The 22,073-nt window shown below is 33.7% G+C and overlaps 1 protein-coding gene across 6 annotated transcripts in view; it reads right to left on the bottom strand.

Annotated features, from left to right (window-relative positions):
* Window positions 1-22,073, bottom strand: part of LOC118203999 (anoctamin-4) — a 475,106-nt gene that overhangs the window by 11,830 nt on the left and 441,203 nt on the right. For all 6 annotated transcript variants that reach the window (XM_085815493.1, XM_035376334.2, XM_035376321.2 and 3 more), the window contains 3 exons: window positions 21,780-21,932; window positions 12,322-12,374; window positions 9,621-9,802 (listed from right to left, as the gene is read on the bottom strand). In XM_085815493.1, the coding sequence (XP_085671619.1) occupies window positions 9,621-9,802; window positions 12,322-12,374; window positions 21,780-21,932 (388 nt within the window). The remainder of the gene's footprint in view (window positions 1-9,620; window positions 9,803-12,321; window positions 12,375-21,779; window positions 21,933-22,073) is intronic.

Raw genomic sequence — 22,073 nt, 5'->3', positions numbered from 1 at the left:
TCCCAGAGAAGGCATGGATGTTTGTAAATGTATAGTGTCGGTGAGGCATGGCGGCACTCCAAATATGCGGAGAGCCGAAAGTCCTCTCGTGTGGCTTGGTGGAATGGGAGAAGAGTGGGAGACCCTAGGACCCGTCCCCATCGGAGTACTCTCCATCAAAATTGAAGGGCAGAACTGAGCCAAGTCGCACTGTCACCTGTTAGGTATTCAAGGCTGTTGCCAGCGACAGACGTAATCTTGCGCTCCTTACCACGAGGAATTTCGTGGGCTTAGGGTGACTACGTCAGACAAGTGAACATAAGCAACAACAACAAAAGTAACACACCGTCATTTTGAAAAAGGCAATTTCTTTACGGATATGCGAACATTAAGGAATTCAAACAATCTGTAACGGATATAAAAATGATTCTGTAAATATACATCTAACAGAAGTCTATACGAACTAAAGAGCGCATAGAATAAAGCCAGTGTAATCCCAACCACTTTCTGAACCTTTCCATATTGTGAAGAGTTATAATGCTTAATTTTTTACACACATATATTTTTCTATGCACTCCAAAATATTTGAAATGAATTCACTATAAGAGGTGATTAGTCTACAGAATCTGAAATATTCTCTCATCTACTTAAGAGGACACATTCGCATCGATAGATAGTGTAGTGATTCCTTACACTCAAGTTCTGTTTTACCTGATTGCTTTGAAGATGTTTCTATTCCTCCTGTGAAAAAGTCGGTCATATACACGCACCATTATTCTCCGATTGCCGGAAATACAGCTACTACTATCGTCCTTTTCTATAAAGAGAGTAAGTAGTCTTCAGCGAAGCATTTCAGTACAGTGCACCATTATGTGCACTAAAATGAGTAATATGTTGGGCATCCGCTATTATTCTTCTTCCACACTGGCCATGTCAAGATATTTATTCACGATGACAATTATTTAATATCCATATAAATCTCGGATTCAAATGAGCAGCGAAAACCTGGATGCTAATTTTATTTTAAATTGTGAATTAGGATGTGGAAATTAAGCTACAGTAGATTAAATTTGTAGCAAAGTAATCGCTGCTAAGTTGGTCTTGTGTTTTCCTTTAAACTTAAAGGAAAGGAAAAGTACAAGTGACATGACACTCGAGGACAACTGACATTTACCTGAACAGATTAAGGGATTAAGAGATTAAGGATTAAGTCTTACATCCAGAACTCAATTTCTATGGATCCAGATATTCGGAGCTCTAATATGCGGGAGTAAGAGACTGGTTCTTATATTTATTTTAAACTGAAACAAGATGGCAGTGTTCTTCTCAATAAAAGTGAGACATTTCATGCTCCAGAACTATTATTAGTCAAGAAGAATGATCTAAAGCGTGTAAGAAAACTTAAGAGTTTGAAAGAAAACATATTTAAAGTATTCAGGTCATTTTAAAGTATTGAAAGTATTCAGGTCTTCTCACGAAATCGAATCCAGGTACAATAATGTGGTAGTCTGCAGGACTGACACATTACCATATCGAAGCACCATACCAAATACCGAATCACCATACCGAATCATCATACCGAAAGCAGAGGCAGCTTTTTAAAAAAACAAAAAATATCGTAAAAAAAGTAGAGGAGGAAAAATAATATTCGGGTCAAGCGTTTGATGATTATTTAGGCTCTTATGTAGAAGTGAAGATCATGATCGGATCTATAACATTTAGAACCGTAATTAGTACATGGCCGACGAAAACTTGATTACTTATTATGATATGATAGAGGAGTTCAGTAATTTCCAAGATAAATAATGTGTCACAGGTTATTCAAGTAATTTATGGAAGGACATATGTGAACGGCAACTTGTAAACAACGGCAACAGTAAAACTCCTGATATCCAGGCTGACTAGGACCACAGCCAATTTCTGATACAAAAATCCAGATAAAGGTGTTGCGGAGGTAGTAGTTCGCCAGAGCGGCAATAAAGGAACCTTTCCACTTGAGCTACTTCGCCATCTAGCGAAGAACGACTATTACAGCAATTCTGTAGATCGGTCTGTGGGACTGGCTGAAACATTTCTCCCGTTTTGGTAATTTACTCTATGCTCTAGGAACTCACTATAGTGTGTAACTACGTTGTCTTGTCCAGCTTAACGTTGTGTGCTTCTATCAAATCTTTTCGATAATCTGTTAGTTAATTTTCTTTGTTATTAAATTGTCAAGTTTAAATTGTTGACTTCATGGCTAGCATCAGTTAATGGATTTGATTTATTTATCTATTTAATTAGTTAAGCTTGACTTTTTAAACTTTTGTGGACATGCTAAATTAGTGTTCCAGACTGGAGACCCGGACGCCATACGGATCCGGGTCACTTTTGTAGAGATCACGAAGTGTCGTTAAACTTGCTTGGTAATTAGTTGCTTACTCGTGTCGCCCTTTATTAGTACCCACACGAAGTACAGCAGTGCACGAGTTTCATATGTCCTTGAGGATGTAAAACGACCTTGAGATTTAATCGCAGATCTATAATGTGGCAGTCAAGTAACTTACCACACAGCAAAGCCGTTAAATAGCGTGCAAAAGCAACAAAGTACTGTGCAAAAGAACTTTTATGCTGTAGATTCTGATATTTGAACTGCTTTGTGTTGCGAGTGTTTAATTGGTTCTCCGGACCACTACAGTGTTCCCTGTATTCTGTAGGCCAAATAAGCAGGATATTTTGGCATAGAGAATAAAAATATAAGAAGAATAACTTTTAGTTTATTGTATTTTATATCCGAAAGAATTGACAGTGAGGTAGTGTTTTTTTAAAGCTGATAAAAAAAAAAAAAAAAAAAAAAAAAACTAAACACCTTTTTTTTTTTTCCTATAAAAGTTGAACAACGAAGTTTTTTTTTTATTTATTTGAGTACTTAACTCGCATCCATTTCAACTAAAATGAAAACACGATATTAATTTTCATTCATTTAAAACCCTAAAACGCATAATATAGCTTTTATTCATAATGAATTAAAATAACAAAGAAGAATTTATTTGTGCGAAAGAAATCCCATAATATATTTATATTTAATTAAAATTTACACAAATTCACCTACAATAAGTTTTAATAACATACTCTCTGCTGTATCAATTTTTCGTATTATTTAGATAAAACCCCTAAATAAACTAAAAGCTCAGTTTTAGCTTTAAAAAAGAACATTTGATGTGGATAATTAACGTTTCATTACGTACAATTTGAATAAATGCTATTTGAAGCTTGGAAATCACGAACAGTAAAATAACAGAAAATTAAAACTTTCTGAAGTAATACCTAAAATTATCTTTCAATAAAAAAATCTGAAGTACTTCATTTATTTGTCAGTTCGAGATAAAGTGTCAGTTTTGTCGCCAGAAATTTATTTTCAGCTGATCAGTAAGATATATCAGAACCAAACTTGGTTTTATATTTAAGTCTTGTTAAACTTCGAAAATGTTTCCTCAGATATATAGAGCCATTAATTTAAATTTTCAAGCTCTGCCTCTTGGAGAAAACAAATGAATTTCTTGAAGAGCACATTGCTCCATATTGTTCTAACAAGACTGGTAAGAATATTATGACGACAGGTACCCAATAGATTATTGCATGGTAAAGGAAATCGATATATTGGCTCTAGAAGCAGGAGTACACTTACGATTCTGTGGTACAGTCTTCGGTTCTAACCAACAGATCACAATTCAGTCTTCAAAATCAGAAATGCAGTTTTTCAAAGTCACGGATCAGAAGCGACATACCTACCATTTCCATTGCGAACTGCTATCACTAAACCAGAGCACTAAATAGTGAATCCAGCAGGGTCCCGCATACTCATGATCTGTGGATGTAATCAATATTGGTTGCCCCAAAACAAATGAATCTCAAAAAAAAAAAAAAAAAAAAAAAAAACCCGTAATTCGGTGAGAACAAACTATTCCCTAGAAATACATAGTGAAAGATTTCTGGTAAAAAATTTCACAGTTTATAGTAAATTGCTGCTATTGGAACACTAATCTCTTGAAAAGACTTGTGTATTCATAAATATCTTATCTGCAAAGATCAAATTCTTTTAGTAGCCTTTGAACCTCTTTGAGACTATGGCATCCAATCTCCTATAAAATATGGACTCGAAAACAACAACAATATCAAATTCATTTTCTATCCTTTGAAAGTGAATAATATCGCTTGTTTGTATTGTGGTGTACTGTTAATGCTTCAACGGTGTGGTGTTGAACTCTAATGAAAATTCTAATGATGGAACACAGCATGAAAATTTTATTTAACGCCCAAAATAAAAGCCTATATACAGTCAACAAGAGAAAAACCTATTTCCTAGTTCTTTTTCCTTTATGCGACCTTATCACAACTCCGCCCCTCATAAAAGAATTTTCCTAGACTATGCAAGGAAAATTCTAAATACCTCTCACTGCTTTCAAAACACAAGTAGTAACCATTTAAGTGATAATAGAGAAGCCAGTTACATTATCCTGCACTTATTTCTAGGTAACATAAACGCAAAAGTACAACAAAAAGATTTAAACTACTCCTAATGTCTGTCTCATACAAAGTGCATGCCTCAAATTTTACAAAATGCTAATACTTAAGATAATACATTTGATTCTAACTATTTTGAAAATGAAAACACGATGCAAACACATTTAAATCTACAAAAATATAATTCAAAAACACTACAAAAATCATTTACAGGCTTTCATTTACTAGAAATGAGAGGCACACACAGCTGGAGCTTATCTTCCCCTTTTTTAGAACCTGCTACTCTGAATAAACTTGACAATTTATAAAATCTTTTTCATTTTCACTTTCCCATTTCTTCCACATGGCCGCTAAACTAGCGCAAGTTTTTTGTGCTTCCGAGAAAGCTGTTGGCGAAATATCCGCAAGGATAGACCTTTCTTCTAAACTGATGTCTGGAATTTTAATGGCCTCCTCCGTATTACTAGTTAACTTCCTTTCTTCCGAATGCTTTTTATGAATTCTTCCGAATCGCATAAAGAATAATGAAATATCTATATTACTCGGTTCAAAACGCGGTACTAGATCTTTCAAATTAACCCTTTTTACTTCCTTGTACGAAATAAAAAGGAAGTATTGTAATCGCGAAAAGTTTCAGGCAGCATATTTCAGCGAAAATATCCATTTTGACCGCTATCGAATGGAATTTAACGATGTTTTTGCGTGATATCTGTACGTAAGGACAGAATAAAATACTCTTTTCCTTCAAAAAAAATTATAAAACTGCTTTAAAATAAATTCTGAAGAGAATTTTTCGTGGCGTCTGTACGAACGTATGTACGTACGTGCGTGCGTACGTACGTATCTCGCATAACTCAAAAACGAGTAGCCTCACAACGTTGAAATTCTGTATATAGGACTGCTATAACATATACTGCTGCTACTTTGGTAGACGGTTGCACGGATTTTGGCGACTTTTTGGCGATTTGCCTTTTGGCGAGTAATACAACTTATGGTAAACCCATTGCTGGATAAGTTATTTATGGTAACCGATACTTTGTTGTCATTTTATTAAAAAATAATGCGTTTTATTATGCATAACTTCCGTGTTTTAAATATTATTTATGGCTTCTAAATATTAAAAATCAATTTAATTTTACATTTTTATTTGAAATAAAAATTTTGTTGTTTATAATATTTTATATAATTTTATGTTGTGGATGATGTAATCAATGACGTCACCTTACTTAAAAAGTAATTGGTTTTATTAATATCTATAAATTTAATCTAATGTTTTAAACATTATTTATGGCTGTTAAATATTAAAATAAAATTTAATTTTGCATTTGTTTTAAAAATGATTCTATTATGAATGATTACTTAAATAATTTTAATTCTATGCGTGATGTAATCAGCTCCCTGATTGGTTACTGACTATTTGTGCATTACTGCGCCATTTTAAAATTTTATTATTCATCTCTTCGAATTCCTCGGATTTCAAATGGAATGGATATCTCCGTTTCGAAGACGAATGTTGTTATTTGTAATTACCAAGAATTATTGGTATTGGAATAAAAAAAATTGCCCTTTGAGACTTTATTTTGGCCAACCTGTCTTTCCTAATCAAAGATTTATTTATAAATTGTTAATAGCGTCAGAGGAAATTTTGGAGGAAACCTCGGTAATTGCTTCTTCAATGAAGTGCGAGATATTTGGATAACAGATGAAGATTGTTAAAAGATCCGATTCAATTATGATTTCGATTTTTTTTGTGGTACTTATCAATAAACAAGAGGTTAAATTACTCAAAAAAATGTAAGTACATATTTTTCTTTTATTTCATAATTGTATACTTCAATTTTTGTTAAAAAAATTAATACACTATGTTCAAAAATTGCTGAGATAATTATTGTCACATATGTTTTAATGTTAATTATATTTTATATAACGTATTTTAAAGTATTTGAATTTAATAATATTCTAATTCTTTTAAATGTTGGTAGGATGGTTTTTAATTCGATATTCAATTTCAGTAATATTTTAATCTAATTAAACGTTGGCACAATGTTTTTATAGCGGTGTTTTTATTCTCTTTTTTTGCTATATGAAAGTAATAATAGCCTTACTTTAGTACTTTATACTCATAGTAAATGTATTTATTTACACTTGCCTACCATCTTAAAAAACGACATTTTCAACAAAAAATTAATCCATTACTTTTAACGATATTTATTTTTTTTTTAAGTTTCGAATACTTTACTATGCGTAAAAACTGCGTTTTTCAAGATGGCTGACGATTGTAAAAATCGTGCCAACAATTGCGCCAACGTAAATCGCCAAAAATCCGTGTAACCGTCTACCAAAGTAGCACCCATTGTACTTATATATATATCCACTCTGTTACCCGGCTCAGTGATCTCAGTTTCTTTACTCTTATATGTTTGTAAATTGTACATTTTTTGCTTTAAAAATAATTGAATTATGTTGTTTTTATCTTCCGGTTAAGGATTTTATGCCTTTAGTAAATCTGTGTGCAATATTTTTAGAATTATCAGCAATTTTAAAGTTGTTTATTTGCCGCTAAGCCTGTTTTTAATGGCGGCCATTCATGTTTACATTTGTAACAGGAGACTAGTGGATTTGTTGCCAATCTAGAGAAACTTAGCTTCGCAACAACAAAGATAACGCATTCATTTATTATTGCCAATTAAATCATGCTTAATTTTTTCTGGAATTTTTTCGAGGATATAAGTGTTTGAGATTTACTTCGTAATTTTTAATATAGATATTTTGAGTTTTTATGTATTTTTGCCCGTGAGAAGTGAATTAATTAAATGAGAAATACTCAATCGTCTGTGAAAAACTGTTTCTTTTTTGTTTTGTTTGCTTAATTTCTTTTATGCATCATTCTAGCTTTATTATAGTATTTGAATAGAACATGTGGCAACGATTAGGTAATTCTATTCTTTAAATGATATAAATTTTGTGCATCATGAGTTATAATATGAACGAAATATATACGTTAACTGTTATATAATTATTGGATTATATAACAGTTAACTTAATTTCCGTTATATAATTATTAATACTGTTAAGTGAATCTAGCGCCAGAGTGTCGCTATGGTAAACAAATACTAGAGTGAATTTTAAAGAATGCATTTATTCTATTGTGGTTTATGCGCTGTCGGCGAGGTAGATTTAATTCAATCCAATCAGTTTAAATGAAATGCAAGAAAAAATGCGTATAATTTAATATTCCAATACAAGGAAGTCATGTGGTGTACACATCAGATTTTTTTCTCTAGGTCGTTCAACTATCGAAGCCGTGGAAGCCAGGCTATTAGTATGAACCACATTCGAAAGTTTTAACTTTTCCAATTCTAAACCTCGCTCCCGTTCTTGTTCCCGCTCTGCTCTCTCTTGTTCACATTCTCGTTCTGCTCTCTCTTGTTCCCTTTCGCATTCTGCTCTCTCTTGTTCACGTTTCCGTTCTGCTCTCTCTTGTTCACGTTCACGCTCTACTCTCTCTTTTTCGGCTATTTCTTCCGCTTTTTTCTGCTCAGCCGCAGCCCAAATTCTTGCCGCGTATTCTTTCGCCGCTTCTTCTTCATAGTCCTCGGCATTTAAAATAGCATGCCTAATTTCTCTTACTCTATTTGCCTGAGACACATTTGTATGAAACTCATCCGCTAACTCCAATAGCAGAGATTTAGTAAATTTCCTCATAAACTCACCCATTATGGAAAATTAAAGAAAAATAACCTACCCCAAAATACAATAACACAAAAACAACAACAGGTCTATCTCTCCAAAACTGATTAATACCCTAATAATTCTGAACACAAATTTCCTTACAATTAATGATTAATGATAATACCTATGTCTACATACAAAAACGTATATAAAAAATGCTAATTAAGATGCAACCTTTTCCTGCGCTAACTCATTTATATAAATATTGTCCTCTAACTCTGGACTGATTTAAAAACTAAATTTTTCTAAAGCATGCCGTTACAATACTTCATACAATTTAAGCAGTTACTAAAACAATAGAATAAACAATTAAATTCCAATTAGCAAAAGTAACCACAAGACTAACTTTCAATAACCACAAGAAAACTTTTGATCCCCAAAAACAGAGCTATATCCAAAATAAAATTATTCTCAAATAACTGGCATAACTTCTCCAAAATCACAAAAATGGTACTCACCAATTTGAAGACGCCTTCGATGACTCTCCTGGCACTAATTTGGATACTCCAACTCTTCCGAGAAATTTCACTATTTTGCGGCACTAGATCACGCTTCCCCCGGCGTTCCCTTCTGATACACTGTCACTTTCTGAAGAGGCTTCACCACGCGAAATGTCCTTGCCCCCAAAATTAGATCGTTTTTGTGCAGAGAAGAAAGTCTTAACTACTCACATAAAGTCCTTTACAATACGGCCTTTTCTGGAACATCCATTTGACGATCCGGAACACTCACACAACGAGACGCACGGAAATCAACGCACAATGTTAACTCAAGTTCACAGGCGAAAAGTCCGTTCCTAAATTAACTCTCAGGAACAATCCCTAAATGCTGCCACCAATTTTTAATATTTACTGCTGTGCTGTGGTGTTGAACTCCAATGAAAACTCTAATGATGGAACACCGCATGAAAGTTGTTTTATTTAACGCCCAAAATAAAAGGCTACATACAATCAACAAGAGGAAAACCTATCTCTTACTTCTTTTTCCTTTATGCGACCTTATCACAGTATCATAAACAATTTCAGATCCACGAATCAATTCAAAAGTCATAAGATCAGACGAAAAATTGAAAACATAAGAATAAAATGTTTAAAAATTTGATGTTCGTCGTAAATGCGGACATTACATACATGAATACGTCTTCCAGTCACTTTACGTGGCAAGATATGGAAGGAATTAAAGCATATCTCCCTTGCATTCTTATGCTGTGCGTATCAGTATACTGATGCAGAGATTTCAAAGGCTCTGTCAGATTTCGGGTAAGCGTTACGATCTCGTTTTCAGCGATTAGTCTCGTGAAAACGTTAATGTCTTTACATATGCAATAGAAGATTTACTGATTTGTTAAGGGAAATTTAATTAAGGCTTCGACAAAGGTCATAAATGATCCTTTCTCGCTCACTTACCTACACATGAGTCCAGTTTCATTCAGCGATGAATTCATTGGTCTTGTGTCATCAGTGAAATCTTCGGGATCGAAGTAGGAAAGAGAATTGTTGATATATCCGTTAAGAGTTTGATCTTTACTTGTGACAAATATGTACACCAGGCGGGGTATAAAGTCGCTCGTGTAAGCGATCATAAACGCCTAAAATTAAGAAAGAAATATTTTAATTTTGCAATTTAGAACTGAGGTAAAAGTAAGGAAAGCTGCTGCTGTCAGGACTTTGGAAGAGACGAAAAGCAAATTTGTCTGGGATAAAAATGTTTCGAGCTTCTAGATTTAAAATCAAACGTAAATAATTATAATTAATATTAAATATACATAGTAAAGATAGCAGTATGAAAGAAAGATTTAAATCAGATTTTCTAGCTCATGAACAATTAATAAATAAATAAATAATAAAAAATTAAATTAAAAACTTAACGCCAAAAATAAAAGCAAGGAAAATTAAACAAATAATTAACTAAAGAGCGAAGCATGATTGAAAAAGTGATTTTGATACGATTTTAATCGTCATCAGGGAGAAGCATTCAAAGCAACCGTGTTTCTGATTCTAGTTTCGAGTGAATTTTCTTCAAAAACTAAATGGTGCGAGAGAGAACCAATTACGTCGCAGTCGTGATGAGGACGGTGACAGCAAATAGCTTAAAACTACCGCGTAGATCACTGGCTGGAATTTTTAGAAAAACCGCAAACACTTGGAGTAATTCCTATTTTAATTTCTAGTATATTTTGCATTTCTACAATTTAATTAACTTTTTTAATTGCAATTTTAATTTTAATCTTACATTCTGTGGGAAAAGAATTATTTAGTTTATTAAACAATGGGATTTTTCTATTAGTATATTTCTCTAACAGACTGCCTCTTCGTCCACTGAGTAAGTTTTAAGTTCATGTTCTCAGTTATTTTATTGGTATATTTTGTATTACTACATTTAATTTCAAATTCAGTATAAAGTGTCTAAATAATTTCTTTTGCTTATTTGACATTAGAATTTTTACCAGTTGATGTGTCTTTGTATGTTTCTTTAAAGAACTGACACTGCCTCGGGGAAGAATTGAAACTTTTTTTTTCAGGTCAACTGCTATAATTAATTTAGAATGGCTAAGTTTTAATAACAGAAACGCAGTGATTTTCAAAGGGAAGGGGATTTAAATAAGTCTGATGTGCCTCCTCTTGATAACGTTACATCAGATTTGATTGCATTTCCTATGTCTATTTTTTGTGGTTTCAGTATTTAATATTTCTTTAATTACTCTCGCTTTTGGTTAATTTTACATATTTATAAGGAATTTTGAAATTTAACAGTAGTAAATTTCACTTATTTTGGGTCTTTGCAGAATTGGTTCTAAGTTTCTTACTTATAGTCTCTCTCTATATATATACATATAGTATAAAATAGAATTATTAAACTTAAGTGCAATCAACTGGCAATACATCTTCATATTCATAAATTTTAATTAAACGCATCCTTGCTACAAAGGATATGCTTTTCTGCATCATTCTGTCGCATGTTACGTCACTCTTTCCCTGCAATTTCTCTGTACTGCTACATCTTTAGCCCAGTCGCTGCTCAGGATTAACATAACGACTTTTGATTACAAATAGGACCGAATTGAGTACGCATTGCTTTTTCTCGCTTGCTATTGCCTGAATAAACCACGTATCTCGCTTCGCTTTTTTCTTCATTGTCTAAAACGTTAAATTCATAAACGTTAAAACACACCCCAAACGTTGTGTCAGTTTTAACCAGAAGTATGTTTCTGAGTAATTGTTCCTGTAAAAAAATGACGCTGAATCATCGGCCGGGAAAGCTGGGGCCTTTGCCCTTGTAATAACGTATATATACATGTGAACATTCGAAATGGAATGTTAGTAGTATAAGTGCCCCTTAAATACAAATGGAAGCCAGATCCTCAATGGTGTATTGCCAACAATTTTGACCGGTCTAGTAAAAATATCAAGAAGGAGTGCATCATCTTAAAAGCATTCAAGAATGAGCTTTTACAAGAAGATTTAGTTAAGGGATTGTTAATTTTGAATAAAGATATTTGCTGGCGAGGCCAGTGAATCTTCTACTCAGGGACGAATACGGTATGATGGTTTTATAATAATATTAATGGTTCTAATAATCCCAGCATTTGCCGTAAGGTTGCAGATTAAAAGACTTAGTTAAGGGATAAATGACATTGTTATGGTGATCCTTTACGCTGCTTTATATCGAACAATTTATATTTCACTGACTAAGCCGAAATTACTTAAAGACGAGCCACAGGAAAGCCTCTTTTCAGGGAACAGTTACATCCACCAGTTACATCCATCCTATACATATAAGAATTTCTTGTTCAGTTTGAATCATTCAATGCACGCGCTCACAGCTACCATTGCCGAAGATATACTAATTATTCTTTACCTCCTATAATCCAAAGAGTAACACCCATGTTGTTAAAATGTAGTATGCACAAATGATTGGTTTGTTTGCTGATCTTTGTTTTTGTTTATGCAAAATTACTGTGCGCATAATTATAAATATTGCTTTATTATGCATAGCAGTTACCAAGTTAGATGTTTTAAAATTCATTTATGATTCTACGTTGAAAGATTTACCGCATTAAATATTATCACCTAAATAAAATTAAAACAAAATAGGAATAATACTTACATTACTAATTACGGCAAACACAGATAATCCTTTGAGAATTGTCTGCCAGGCACCTGTAAATAGGTAATTACTTTACAGAATAATACAATTTAATTTATATTTGACTAATCTTAAAACATACCATGTAAGGAATTTATTCAAAAGAATATTCTTTATTGCACATGATAGACTGATCCCAAATATATCAGTTATTTTTCATATTTATGAATAAATAGTAAATAATAATTATTATTATTATTGAGAGAAATTGACACTGAGTTGCGACTTCCTAGTATTTGTATATGCAATGCATTAAACGACATAGCGTAATACTTAATAAAAACTTTTATTTTAATGTTATAACTTTATTCTATTCATAAAGAAAAAATAGTTCAGTTATATTCATTTTTATGGTACAGGATTTAATAGTTATAATTCTAAAATAAAGAGATTGTCCATATGTGTACATAAATGCATCTGGGTATATATATATGCATTATGAAAAAAAGAGTTTGTCCTTATGCCTTAATCAATTAGATCAATTACATTAATTGATTAAGGCAAAGCAGCACGAAGACTATCTGCCTATGGGAAGAAATGGCTTCGTGGAAGACTTTTGAAAGAAAACTGGCTGGTATCCGCGTTACGCATGAGAAAAAACACAATCTTCATACATCCAGCCCGTTCTCCGGGGTTAAAACCCGGGTCAAAGTACCAGTGTTCAGTGATTTTACCGCTCGGCCACTGGTGGGCCCATGCATGTACACTTTTTGCATAAAGTTTTTGCATAGAGAAGTTCAAAACTGTGAAATTTATTACATAAAGTCTTCAAGGAGCTATATGGATACCTCAAAGCTAATTAAATTTAATGCTGATTCAAATTTTAGATTTTTCTCAAGTATCATTTTTCAATAATTAAATTAATAATCGAAGAATTTTAGTCTCTATAGTATTATGTAACTAATAATCTTATAAATAAAGTTTATTCTGAGTTTCTCTCATTAATTATTGATTTTTGGGAATGGTTTCAAAAATATTTCCGACTTCAATCAGTATATTTCCAATGTTTTTAAATGCAACATGGAATTTTCAAGATTTTTAACTCGTATAAAAGAACCATATTTAAATAATCTAATTATATTAGTAAGAAGAAGCTCAGTAAAAGGATGTTGCATCAAATGCAATCGCCATGCGTTATTTTTTACAGAAATAATGTAGCAAATATATATTAAAAATGCTCGACAACACTTAACACTCTATTTAGAATTCTAAACGTACGTTATTCTCAAATATTTTGTTGGTTTGCTGTTGAGTTTTATGTGGCATAATTGCAAAGAAAGTGATGTTTCTTAAATCTTACTTGAGAATCTTTCTTATCTTTCTTAAGAAGAACATACAAAACATTTTAAATAAAGAGACGAAAAAGTTCTGTAAATAATCTTATTAAAAAATCTGAATATTGACATGATGAACTGAGAAAAGATTGAAAACATTAATGGTTTTATTTTAACATTGTATTGGGAATTCTAAACATATGCTGCTTTGAAAAATGTGATTTTGCTGCCGAATTTTATGTGGTGCAAGTGCAAAGAAAGTTATATTTAATATATAAGGTAAAAAGACAAAAAATACATCTGGGTTATCTTGCTGAGAGACTGAATATTGACATGATGAATTGAGATAAGAACGAAAAAAAAAAATAGAAAAGCGTATGGCGATACTTAATACTCTATCGGGAATCTAAAAGTGCTTTTAAAATTTTTGTGATTTTACTATGGAACTTTATATAGATTAAGTGCGAAGAAAGCGTTTAATAATAAAAAAGACTAAAAAAGATGTGTTAGAAAAGTGAGTCTGGGAGATTATAGACTGGTAAACTGCTAGGTCCGCAAGGAATCTTTCAGACTTTGTTATGTTTTCCTTTTTTTAATTCTTTCTTTTTTCCCACATAGTATCTTACGTTTTTAGTTACAAAGTAAATTCTACGAGAGGTTCTTTCTTTCACTGATCATAAAACTTTGCTTATAAAGAGCATGACGTCATCCATTGCTTTAATAATATACTGATTAGTTTCCTCCTTTTGGTTTTCATTTATTGATTATCTTCTTACTTCTGTGAGTGTTTTATAAATACCTTAACCATGCTTTTTGAAAATAAACTATATAAAAATATATACTTTTTTCTCCATGAGGAGATCGGGCATATCGCTAGCGATTTATAAGATTACTGCAGGTAAGCTTCTTTTTCCTGTCACAGTAGTTGTTTGAAAACATCCTAAATAAGGTTTATTTTTTAGGCTAAAACAAACAATGACACTTTTGTGGCTTTGATAAAACAACCAGCGAATAAACATTAACATATTGTATGTTGCTCTTTTCAATACTGATTTCTACAGTCTAAAAAGTATCTTAGATTTAAAAGTTTAAAAAATATGACAGTCTTTAAAATAGACATGAAATACCAGAAATACTTTAAAAAATCGTGGGAAGAATTCGGAACAGGAAGACAAGAAATAAATGCGAAGAATTTATCCCATAATTATGTTTTGCTTCCGAAAGCAATTGACTCTCATTTATCTTCAAACAAAAGATAAACAACCTACACTATATTTTCCTAATTAAACCAGAATGAGTTTCGATTTTTGTTGTTCGAACATTTGTTACGTATGCTTAATTATCTATAATCACCAGGAACGAACATTTTATGATAGTACCTCATTATTCATATAATTACGAAAATAAAAGAATAATTACCACAGAGGTGGTAGTGAGTTTTCCTAGAATGCATCATGAAAACAAATTACGAACTTTTACAGAGAACTATTCAAAGTCGGTGCTATAACACCATGCAAATGATTATAATTGCCTGCGTATTTAGGTAAAGAAATATTTCGATTTTTTTCGACTAAAGTGGTGTTTTGCAAATTTTACCCATTAAACAAAATTCACGGGAATAATAGTTATGGGTGGACTTTAAGTCACATTATTTTATGGCTCGAAGTAAGAAATTTTTGAAATAAGCACATTAGAAATATTTGACACGAGTGTTTCACAATATTGTTTTAAGCATGGTTTTTAAATAGCAGTCACACAAAAACTTCTTGCATTTGACATAATTAGACGAGCTGAATTTTTGTGTGTTGAATATTATTTTGATAAATTTTTATATCTACTTAACTCTTCATAGATAACTATCATATATGCGCATTAAATGGGAATTGGCTTTTAAAAGACGGCCGACACGCAGACGCTTGTAAGGAAGCTTTCACCTAATGGATAACGCACATTCGCGTTTTCTGGTAGAACAATATGATCATTAATCGAATGACAGATGGTATTCTTTGTCCAACTGCGACAGAAATGAGTTTTTACATATGTTGACTGTTAGAAATGTGCTTTCGTTTTCTTTTACTTTTTTTTTGAGAATTATGAACACCAGTTTCTTAAATGTAAACAATACTTGCCTTCGAAGGCCTCTGATAAATCTCTCGTATGATTTGTTCCCTCCCCATTAAATAAAGGTTCCTTTTCCTCTGTAACGAAGAATATTACTATTATAAATAAAAACGTAAGTAAACGAAATGTTAGATAAGGATAGGATTTCACTCTTTCTCTCTGACAAACTGGGCATATGTCTTAAATGATTGAAAAACCAGAACACTTGTTTTATTATTTCCAGCAAATGTATTAATGTGAAAATAAACAACGCTTTACCCCAAGAATATTTTTAATAAAAAATTAAGAGAATTAGTGATATAATAATATTTCATAATATTAATAAACTCAATAACTTAATTCAATTATTTGCAATTTTTATATTTTTTTCTCATACATCCCGGGACAGCCCAGGGATATTCAGTTTTCATTCTTGGTCATTCCGCAACATTTCCGAAACATTTGCAACATTCCAGGCAAATTTACGGGAAATATTTTATGATTTTTTAAAGAATATTCCTAGAATGCTCCAAGCATATTCCAGTTTGAAATGCACTTCGGATCTGCTGCGAGATATTTGCCTGAAACATTCTATGCATATTTCATATATTATGCGTCTGTAATTTCATATATTCTCAAAACGTATATCAACGCTTGAAAAAGAGTGGCTTCCTGTGTACAACGCAAAGAAAAGTTTTATATATTGAGCAGGTAACAAATTTTCTTTCTGTTTGTACCCCGAATTTCTGGAACATTCTTAGAATATGTAAAGAATGTTCCTTGGATATTTCTGGGCATATTCCTAGCACATGAAAATAGGCATACCGTTGGCTATTGCATGAATATTCTAATATATGATTATAAGATTATGGAATTTTACTAGAATATTCTTGTGTCGTATGGGACATTATCACATCTAAACCTCAAGGGGTCTGTCTGATATCAATGCTCGCAAAACCTTCCACTAAAACATACTAAAGAAAACATCATATATGCATCCACCATGATATTCGATTCACAACCACACTTTAGCAAGAAAGTCCTTCCAAATTCCTGCCTAGGAGGAATCATCGGACAGAGGCCAATAAAACGGTTGTAAAATCGTCACCAGGTGTGGTGGTGTATTTAATTATGGCAAAGCACACTAGGGCTATCTGCCTAACAGGAGGGATGCCTTCGTGGAGGACTTTCTAAGGGAAACTGGCTCGTATACACGTTACACATGGGGAAAACCACGAAAAGACCCATGCAGCCAGCCCGTTCGCGGGATTCGAACCTCGGACCGAACTACCAGTGTTCAGCGACTCTACCGCTCGGCCGCTGGTGGGCCGAAAAATAGTCACCAGACGAATGTCTTAGGAAATACCACACGTAGCTAGACTATCAGCTGAGCACAAGAAAACGATTATTCTTGCAAAAGAAGGACAGAAGGTTACACGAATAAAGCAGTTTCCAACAGCAGGATAAAGAAGCGGAAAGTTACACAGATAAAGTCACACGGATAAAGCAGTTTGGGGAAAAACAGTTTTTCCAACTAAAAAAAAAAAAATCTGTCTAAATTTCCTATCCCATCTCCCAAAGTTTATTTTGTAAAAACGAAGCCAGGCTGTACAATGACTACATTCATCAAAAACCGGGACTTCTGAAAAGCCGGGACGTACAGCAAGCCTAGGTAAGGGAGAACGGACGGCTTTTGAAAGAAAGAGATTTGTACCATATAAATATGAAAGTATAATGTTGACATTGAAGTAACAACAAGAAGATGTGGCTCGAAAATTATTCAAATTTCAGAGTAGATGCTTCGAAGTACAACTTCAGAGTACAACTTCGAAGGGTGCCGGTGCAGCCAGAATGACATCAGCATGCGTAGATCAACGTATCATCCGACAAGAGGTGGCGCACCCACAAGCCACTTCTCTATCCTGCAGCATATTCAAGACACCCTGGATGTTTCCATATCGACCAGAACCATTGGTGGCTAGTAGCTTGCACTCGTGGCGGCCGTTAAGAAGACTGCCATTGACCCCACATCATAGACGCAAACGTCTGCAATGGTGCTGGGCTCGAGCAATGTAGACGATGAAATTCCACATGGTCGTGTTTTCAGATGATTCACGCTTCTTTTTCTCCAATGAAAGTCGGCGCATACGAGTGTGGCGTCCATGTGCAGACAGGTCTAATCCGGCAGCAATTGTGGAACGTTCCACCGAGCGACAACGCGGCATCATTGTTTGGGGCGCTATTGCGTACGATTCCAGCTCATTTCTAGTTCATATTCGGCGCACAATGACGGCCCAAAGATACACGGATGATAACCTGTGGTCGGTGACACTCTCTTACCTTCAGGAATTGCCCAATGCTCTTTATCAGCAGGATAGCGCTCGATCACACACTTTTCGCATCAGCCAATGTGCTCTGTAAGGTGTACAGATGCTTCTCTGGTTACCGTTCTCTCATGATCTCTCACCAATCGAATACATTTGGGATGTGATTGGGCGCCATTTGCAAACTCTGCCATTGTTGAGTTCAGAAGACAAAATGTGGCAAATGGTTGACAGGGAACGGACAGCCATTCCTCAGAGCACCATCCGCAGTCTCACTGAGTCTATACTTAGACGTCTTGCTTCGTCTATCGCTGTCTAAGGTGGTCCAACAATCTAGTGAGCCAACGCTCTTCTCTCTCTGTATTATGCATATCATTTCGAAATAAAGATCACTTATTGTTCGTTGCAGTCTCTCTCAGTTTGTCGAATTCTATCACTTCTAGTCATCCCTTCTTGGTGTTGCATTTTCAATGTCAGGTAGTGTATAATTATAAAATATAGGTGAAATGGAACGTCGTCTAACAGAGAGGAGATGTGGATCTTTTATCACCATATTAGTCTTTGCGGGGGGGGGCGGAGCACGAGAAAATGCATAAACAACTATTTTGAATACGAGAGTAATGTGACCCGTCTTTGCCTTGCGATGTATCAGAGGAAAAAACCGTGTAGTAAAAATAGCAGAAGATTTGATCAAGTCCAAAAACGAAAACTCTTTGATGGAATTCATAATTTAATTTACCGGTTGGAGGATTGATTCAAAAGGCATAAATATTTTTAAATTCTTTAAATTACCAGTGGTTATTAAAGTAAAATTTACGCTTCTTTTAATAATTAAATCTCTATTCATTCAAAAAGACCGATTTGACATTTAAAAAATCTTACATTTGGGGTTTTTTGTGTATTAGGCTTAGCGTGAAAATTTGCGATCATTTATGATAAATTATATTTTTTGCAACAATTTCTAGCTACAATGCCGTATCACCAAAACTCCAATGGATATGCAAAGGGCTGATTTTGAAATAAAAGTTTCAGATTTACGCCTGGTAAATGGATATGAGAGTAAGGTTTAGTTTAAAGGTTGTTCCATATTTATGATTTATTGTCAAGCTTTACACTCTACTCTTGTCTTCGACTCATTCCAGAAGTATTTAAATTTTATTACGGTAAAAGAAGACGCAGCACACGTATAAATATATTAGTTAGTTGATAGCCCTGTGAAGGATATTCTAGTAGCGATACTGTGTTTAACAATTTGGGCTTTCTACCAGTAGTAACTCAATAAGCATTGTGAGAAAATAAACTTCTCAAAACAATTAGAGAATAATATGCGGATATAAACTGCGGATGAGAGCATGTTTTGGCGACTGATATATGATATATAGGTGTCGTAAGATATGAGAAAAAAAAAGCAAGGAATAATTAAATTTTATTGATGATATTTGTCAGTAAACAAAAAATGCACAATATTATATAACTAAAAAAAATGTAATTTTTCGGATACAGATGAGTTTCAATGAAGGGTATGGTGTGCCCTGACCGAAAGTTATGTCGAACACCTACTAGGCATGGAATCAATGAGATGATCAATGAGGGGACTGGAGGTATCCCTCCTAATCCCGTAGAAGACAGTTTTCAAACTGCTGAATTGTTTCTAGAGGTGATAAGCGACCAGCAATACTTCTTTCTAAAAGATCCCAAACATGTTCTACTGGTTTCATATCTGGGAGACTTACAGGCCAATCCATTCGAACGATTCCTCTATTGAAAAGAAATTGTCTGCTAGCTGAGCACGGTGTAGCCTGGCGTTATCATTCATCCCCGATTGCCGCAGCGTAAAGAAACATCATAGGTTGAGATGTTATCTCTATATCGCTGAGCCGTTATTGCTCCATTTCTGATAATGTGCAGGTCGGTGCGGCCAATGATAGAAATACCGACCCAGATCAACACCGCCTCAGCCAAATCCAACCCTTTCATACGCAAATGAGTAGTCTTCTATGTACCAGGTTCTCTCCAGGTGAGAATCCTATACACTAAAGCGTGACTCGTCCGTGAAGAGCACGTTGGTTCACTCACCACGGTGGTTCTATGTCAAAGAAACACAAATCATAGGTCTGAGAGCATATAATCGCACACGTTAGAGTCGATTTTGAACAGTTTGAATCGGAACTCTGATACCAGCAGCCCTCTGAAGGTGCTGTTGAAAGAAAGTGGCGTAAATAGTAAGGTTTCTTCTTGCTCTTAGTGTTAAATACCGATCCTCATTTTGTGTCGTTGCAGAGAACGACTTTGTCCACATCTCCGGCCAAAATTTCCAGTTTCCAAAAACTGATTCCTTAGTCTGCAAAGAACACTTTAAGAAATTCCTAACGCTTCCACTGCAACAGATTGCGTTTGTCCGGTCTCTAAATGACAGATGGCCCTTCATGCTACTGATTAAGTCATTTTCCTAAAACATCGTACTCACTATTCTGAAACATTCAAGGCATGTCAGTTTTTTTCTAATTGACTTTTACAGAATGAATGTTGCAGGTCCCGTTTCACTCTTTATCTAAAACACATAGTTTGATGTCGCAGACAAAATTTGCATATTCCCAATGTTGTAAACGTTACAATATTTCTTTTTAAAATCTTCTTTTCCATTTTTGTTAAAAAAGTTGTCGATTATATGGTTATTTCATACCGAACTCTCAGTATTCCCTAACTGTTTTGAGCAGTGTATAAGGAATCACCAAATTTTTACATCAATAGTATTCTCTAAACAATTTACTAATAAGACAGTTAACCCAGACTTCTAAGCTTTGCTTTATTTTGCTTTTATGCGAACTTTTTATATTGACACGGCACGATTTGCACTTATAGAAACCAACAAACACCTTGTACACTCTAGTAACTGCCGTTTCTATGGTCACGAGAGAACGGCGAAAAATGATCCTAATGTTTCTATTTACAATATGCCAAAAGTTTCAATTGCAGAAAAAAAACTGTTCACACATAAGTATATTCCCAAACAAAGCGATTATTTTTATTGCAAAAAGTATTTAACTAATGGTATTTATCTTTTGACAAGTACGAAAAATATTAATCATATCTGTATCATAAAATTTTTGAAGAAGAATTACATAATAGAATAAATTAATTAACCCCATCTGCATATTTTCTAAGGCGTTATTCATGTTCGGTTTTAGTGGTAATGAAAATAATGTAAAATTGGTCTCAAAATAATTAAAATTTTAAACCTTTCTTCGAGTTCTTGCCATAATAGGGCTAATTAATTTCTGGGAAATGAATTCTACGTCCACTTAAAATTGCATCGGGGGTTGCATGCTGCTCGCAGACCACCATTCTGACACCACTGTCCTACGCAATCCTAAAATATTACAGGATGAGTAACGGAATGAATATTAATTCAAGTAAAGTTGTATACTCTGAAACATTTTACCATTAAGTAACCAAAGATTAAATCTCTCCAGTAATACACGGCTGGATATTTCAATACAGAATAAAATAATTAAACTCTAGCATTTATTATGCTTCAGATATCTTGAGCAGGCCAACACTTTTATTAGATTTCAAAGCTTGTAAAACTGCAGTTCCTGATGTAAATATAACTTCTGATAACAGTAGTCCTACCATATACGGATTTGTAAATACGAAAGTGTCATTAATCTACCACAATTGTGAACTTACTAAGATAAAAATTTACTAAATATATACTTACCAATGTTCGGCACTCGTGCTGACAGAGGCCTTCTCAACTGTGTGACGTACTTGTAAGCGTCCAAGCGAATCTCGACGATGTTATTCAGTAAAGCGAACAAAGGAGCCAAAGGAAAAGCCGCGACGAAAAGTGTCACAAAGCCAAACTGTATAACTGTACAAAGAAATTTGAAAAGTATTTCCCATTAATAAAAATTTAAAAAAAATTCTGGAACTGAAGTTAACTATAATCAGATATTAGAATATTTGAAACTGATGTTAACTATAATCAGATAATAACTATTAGAATATTAGA

Source organism: Stegodyphus dumicola, chromosome 1 (genome assembly GCF_044657685.1).
Source record: "Stegodyphus dumicola isolate Sdum_Otavi_A_Nest chromosome 1, ASM4465768v1".
Classification (NCBI taxonomy): domain Eukaryota; kingdom Metazoa; phylum Arthropoda; class Arachnida; order Araneae; family Eresidae; genus Stegodyphus; species Stegodyphus dumicola.
Note: the sequence above shows the minus strand (reverse complement) of the source record. Positions and strands in the feature narration are given on the sequence as shown.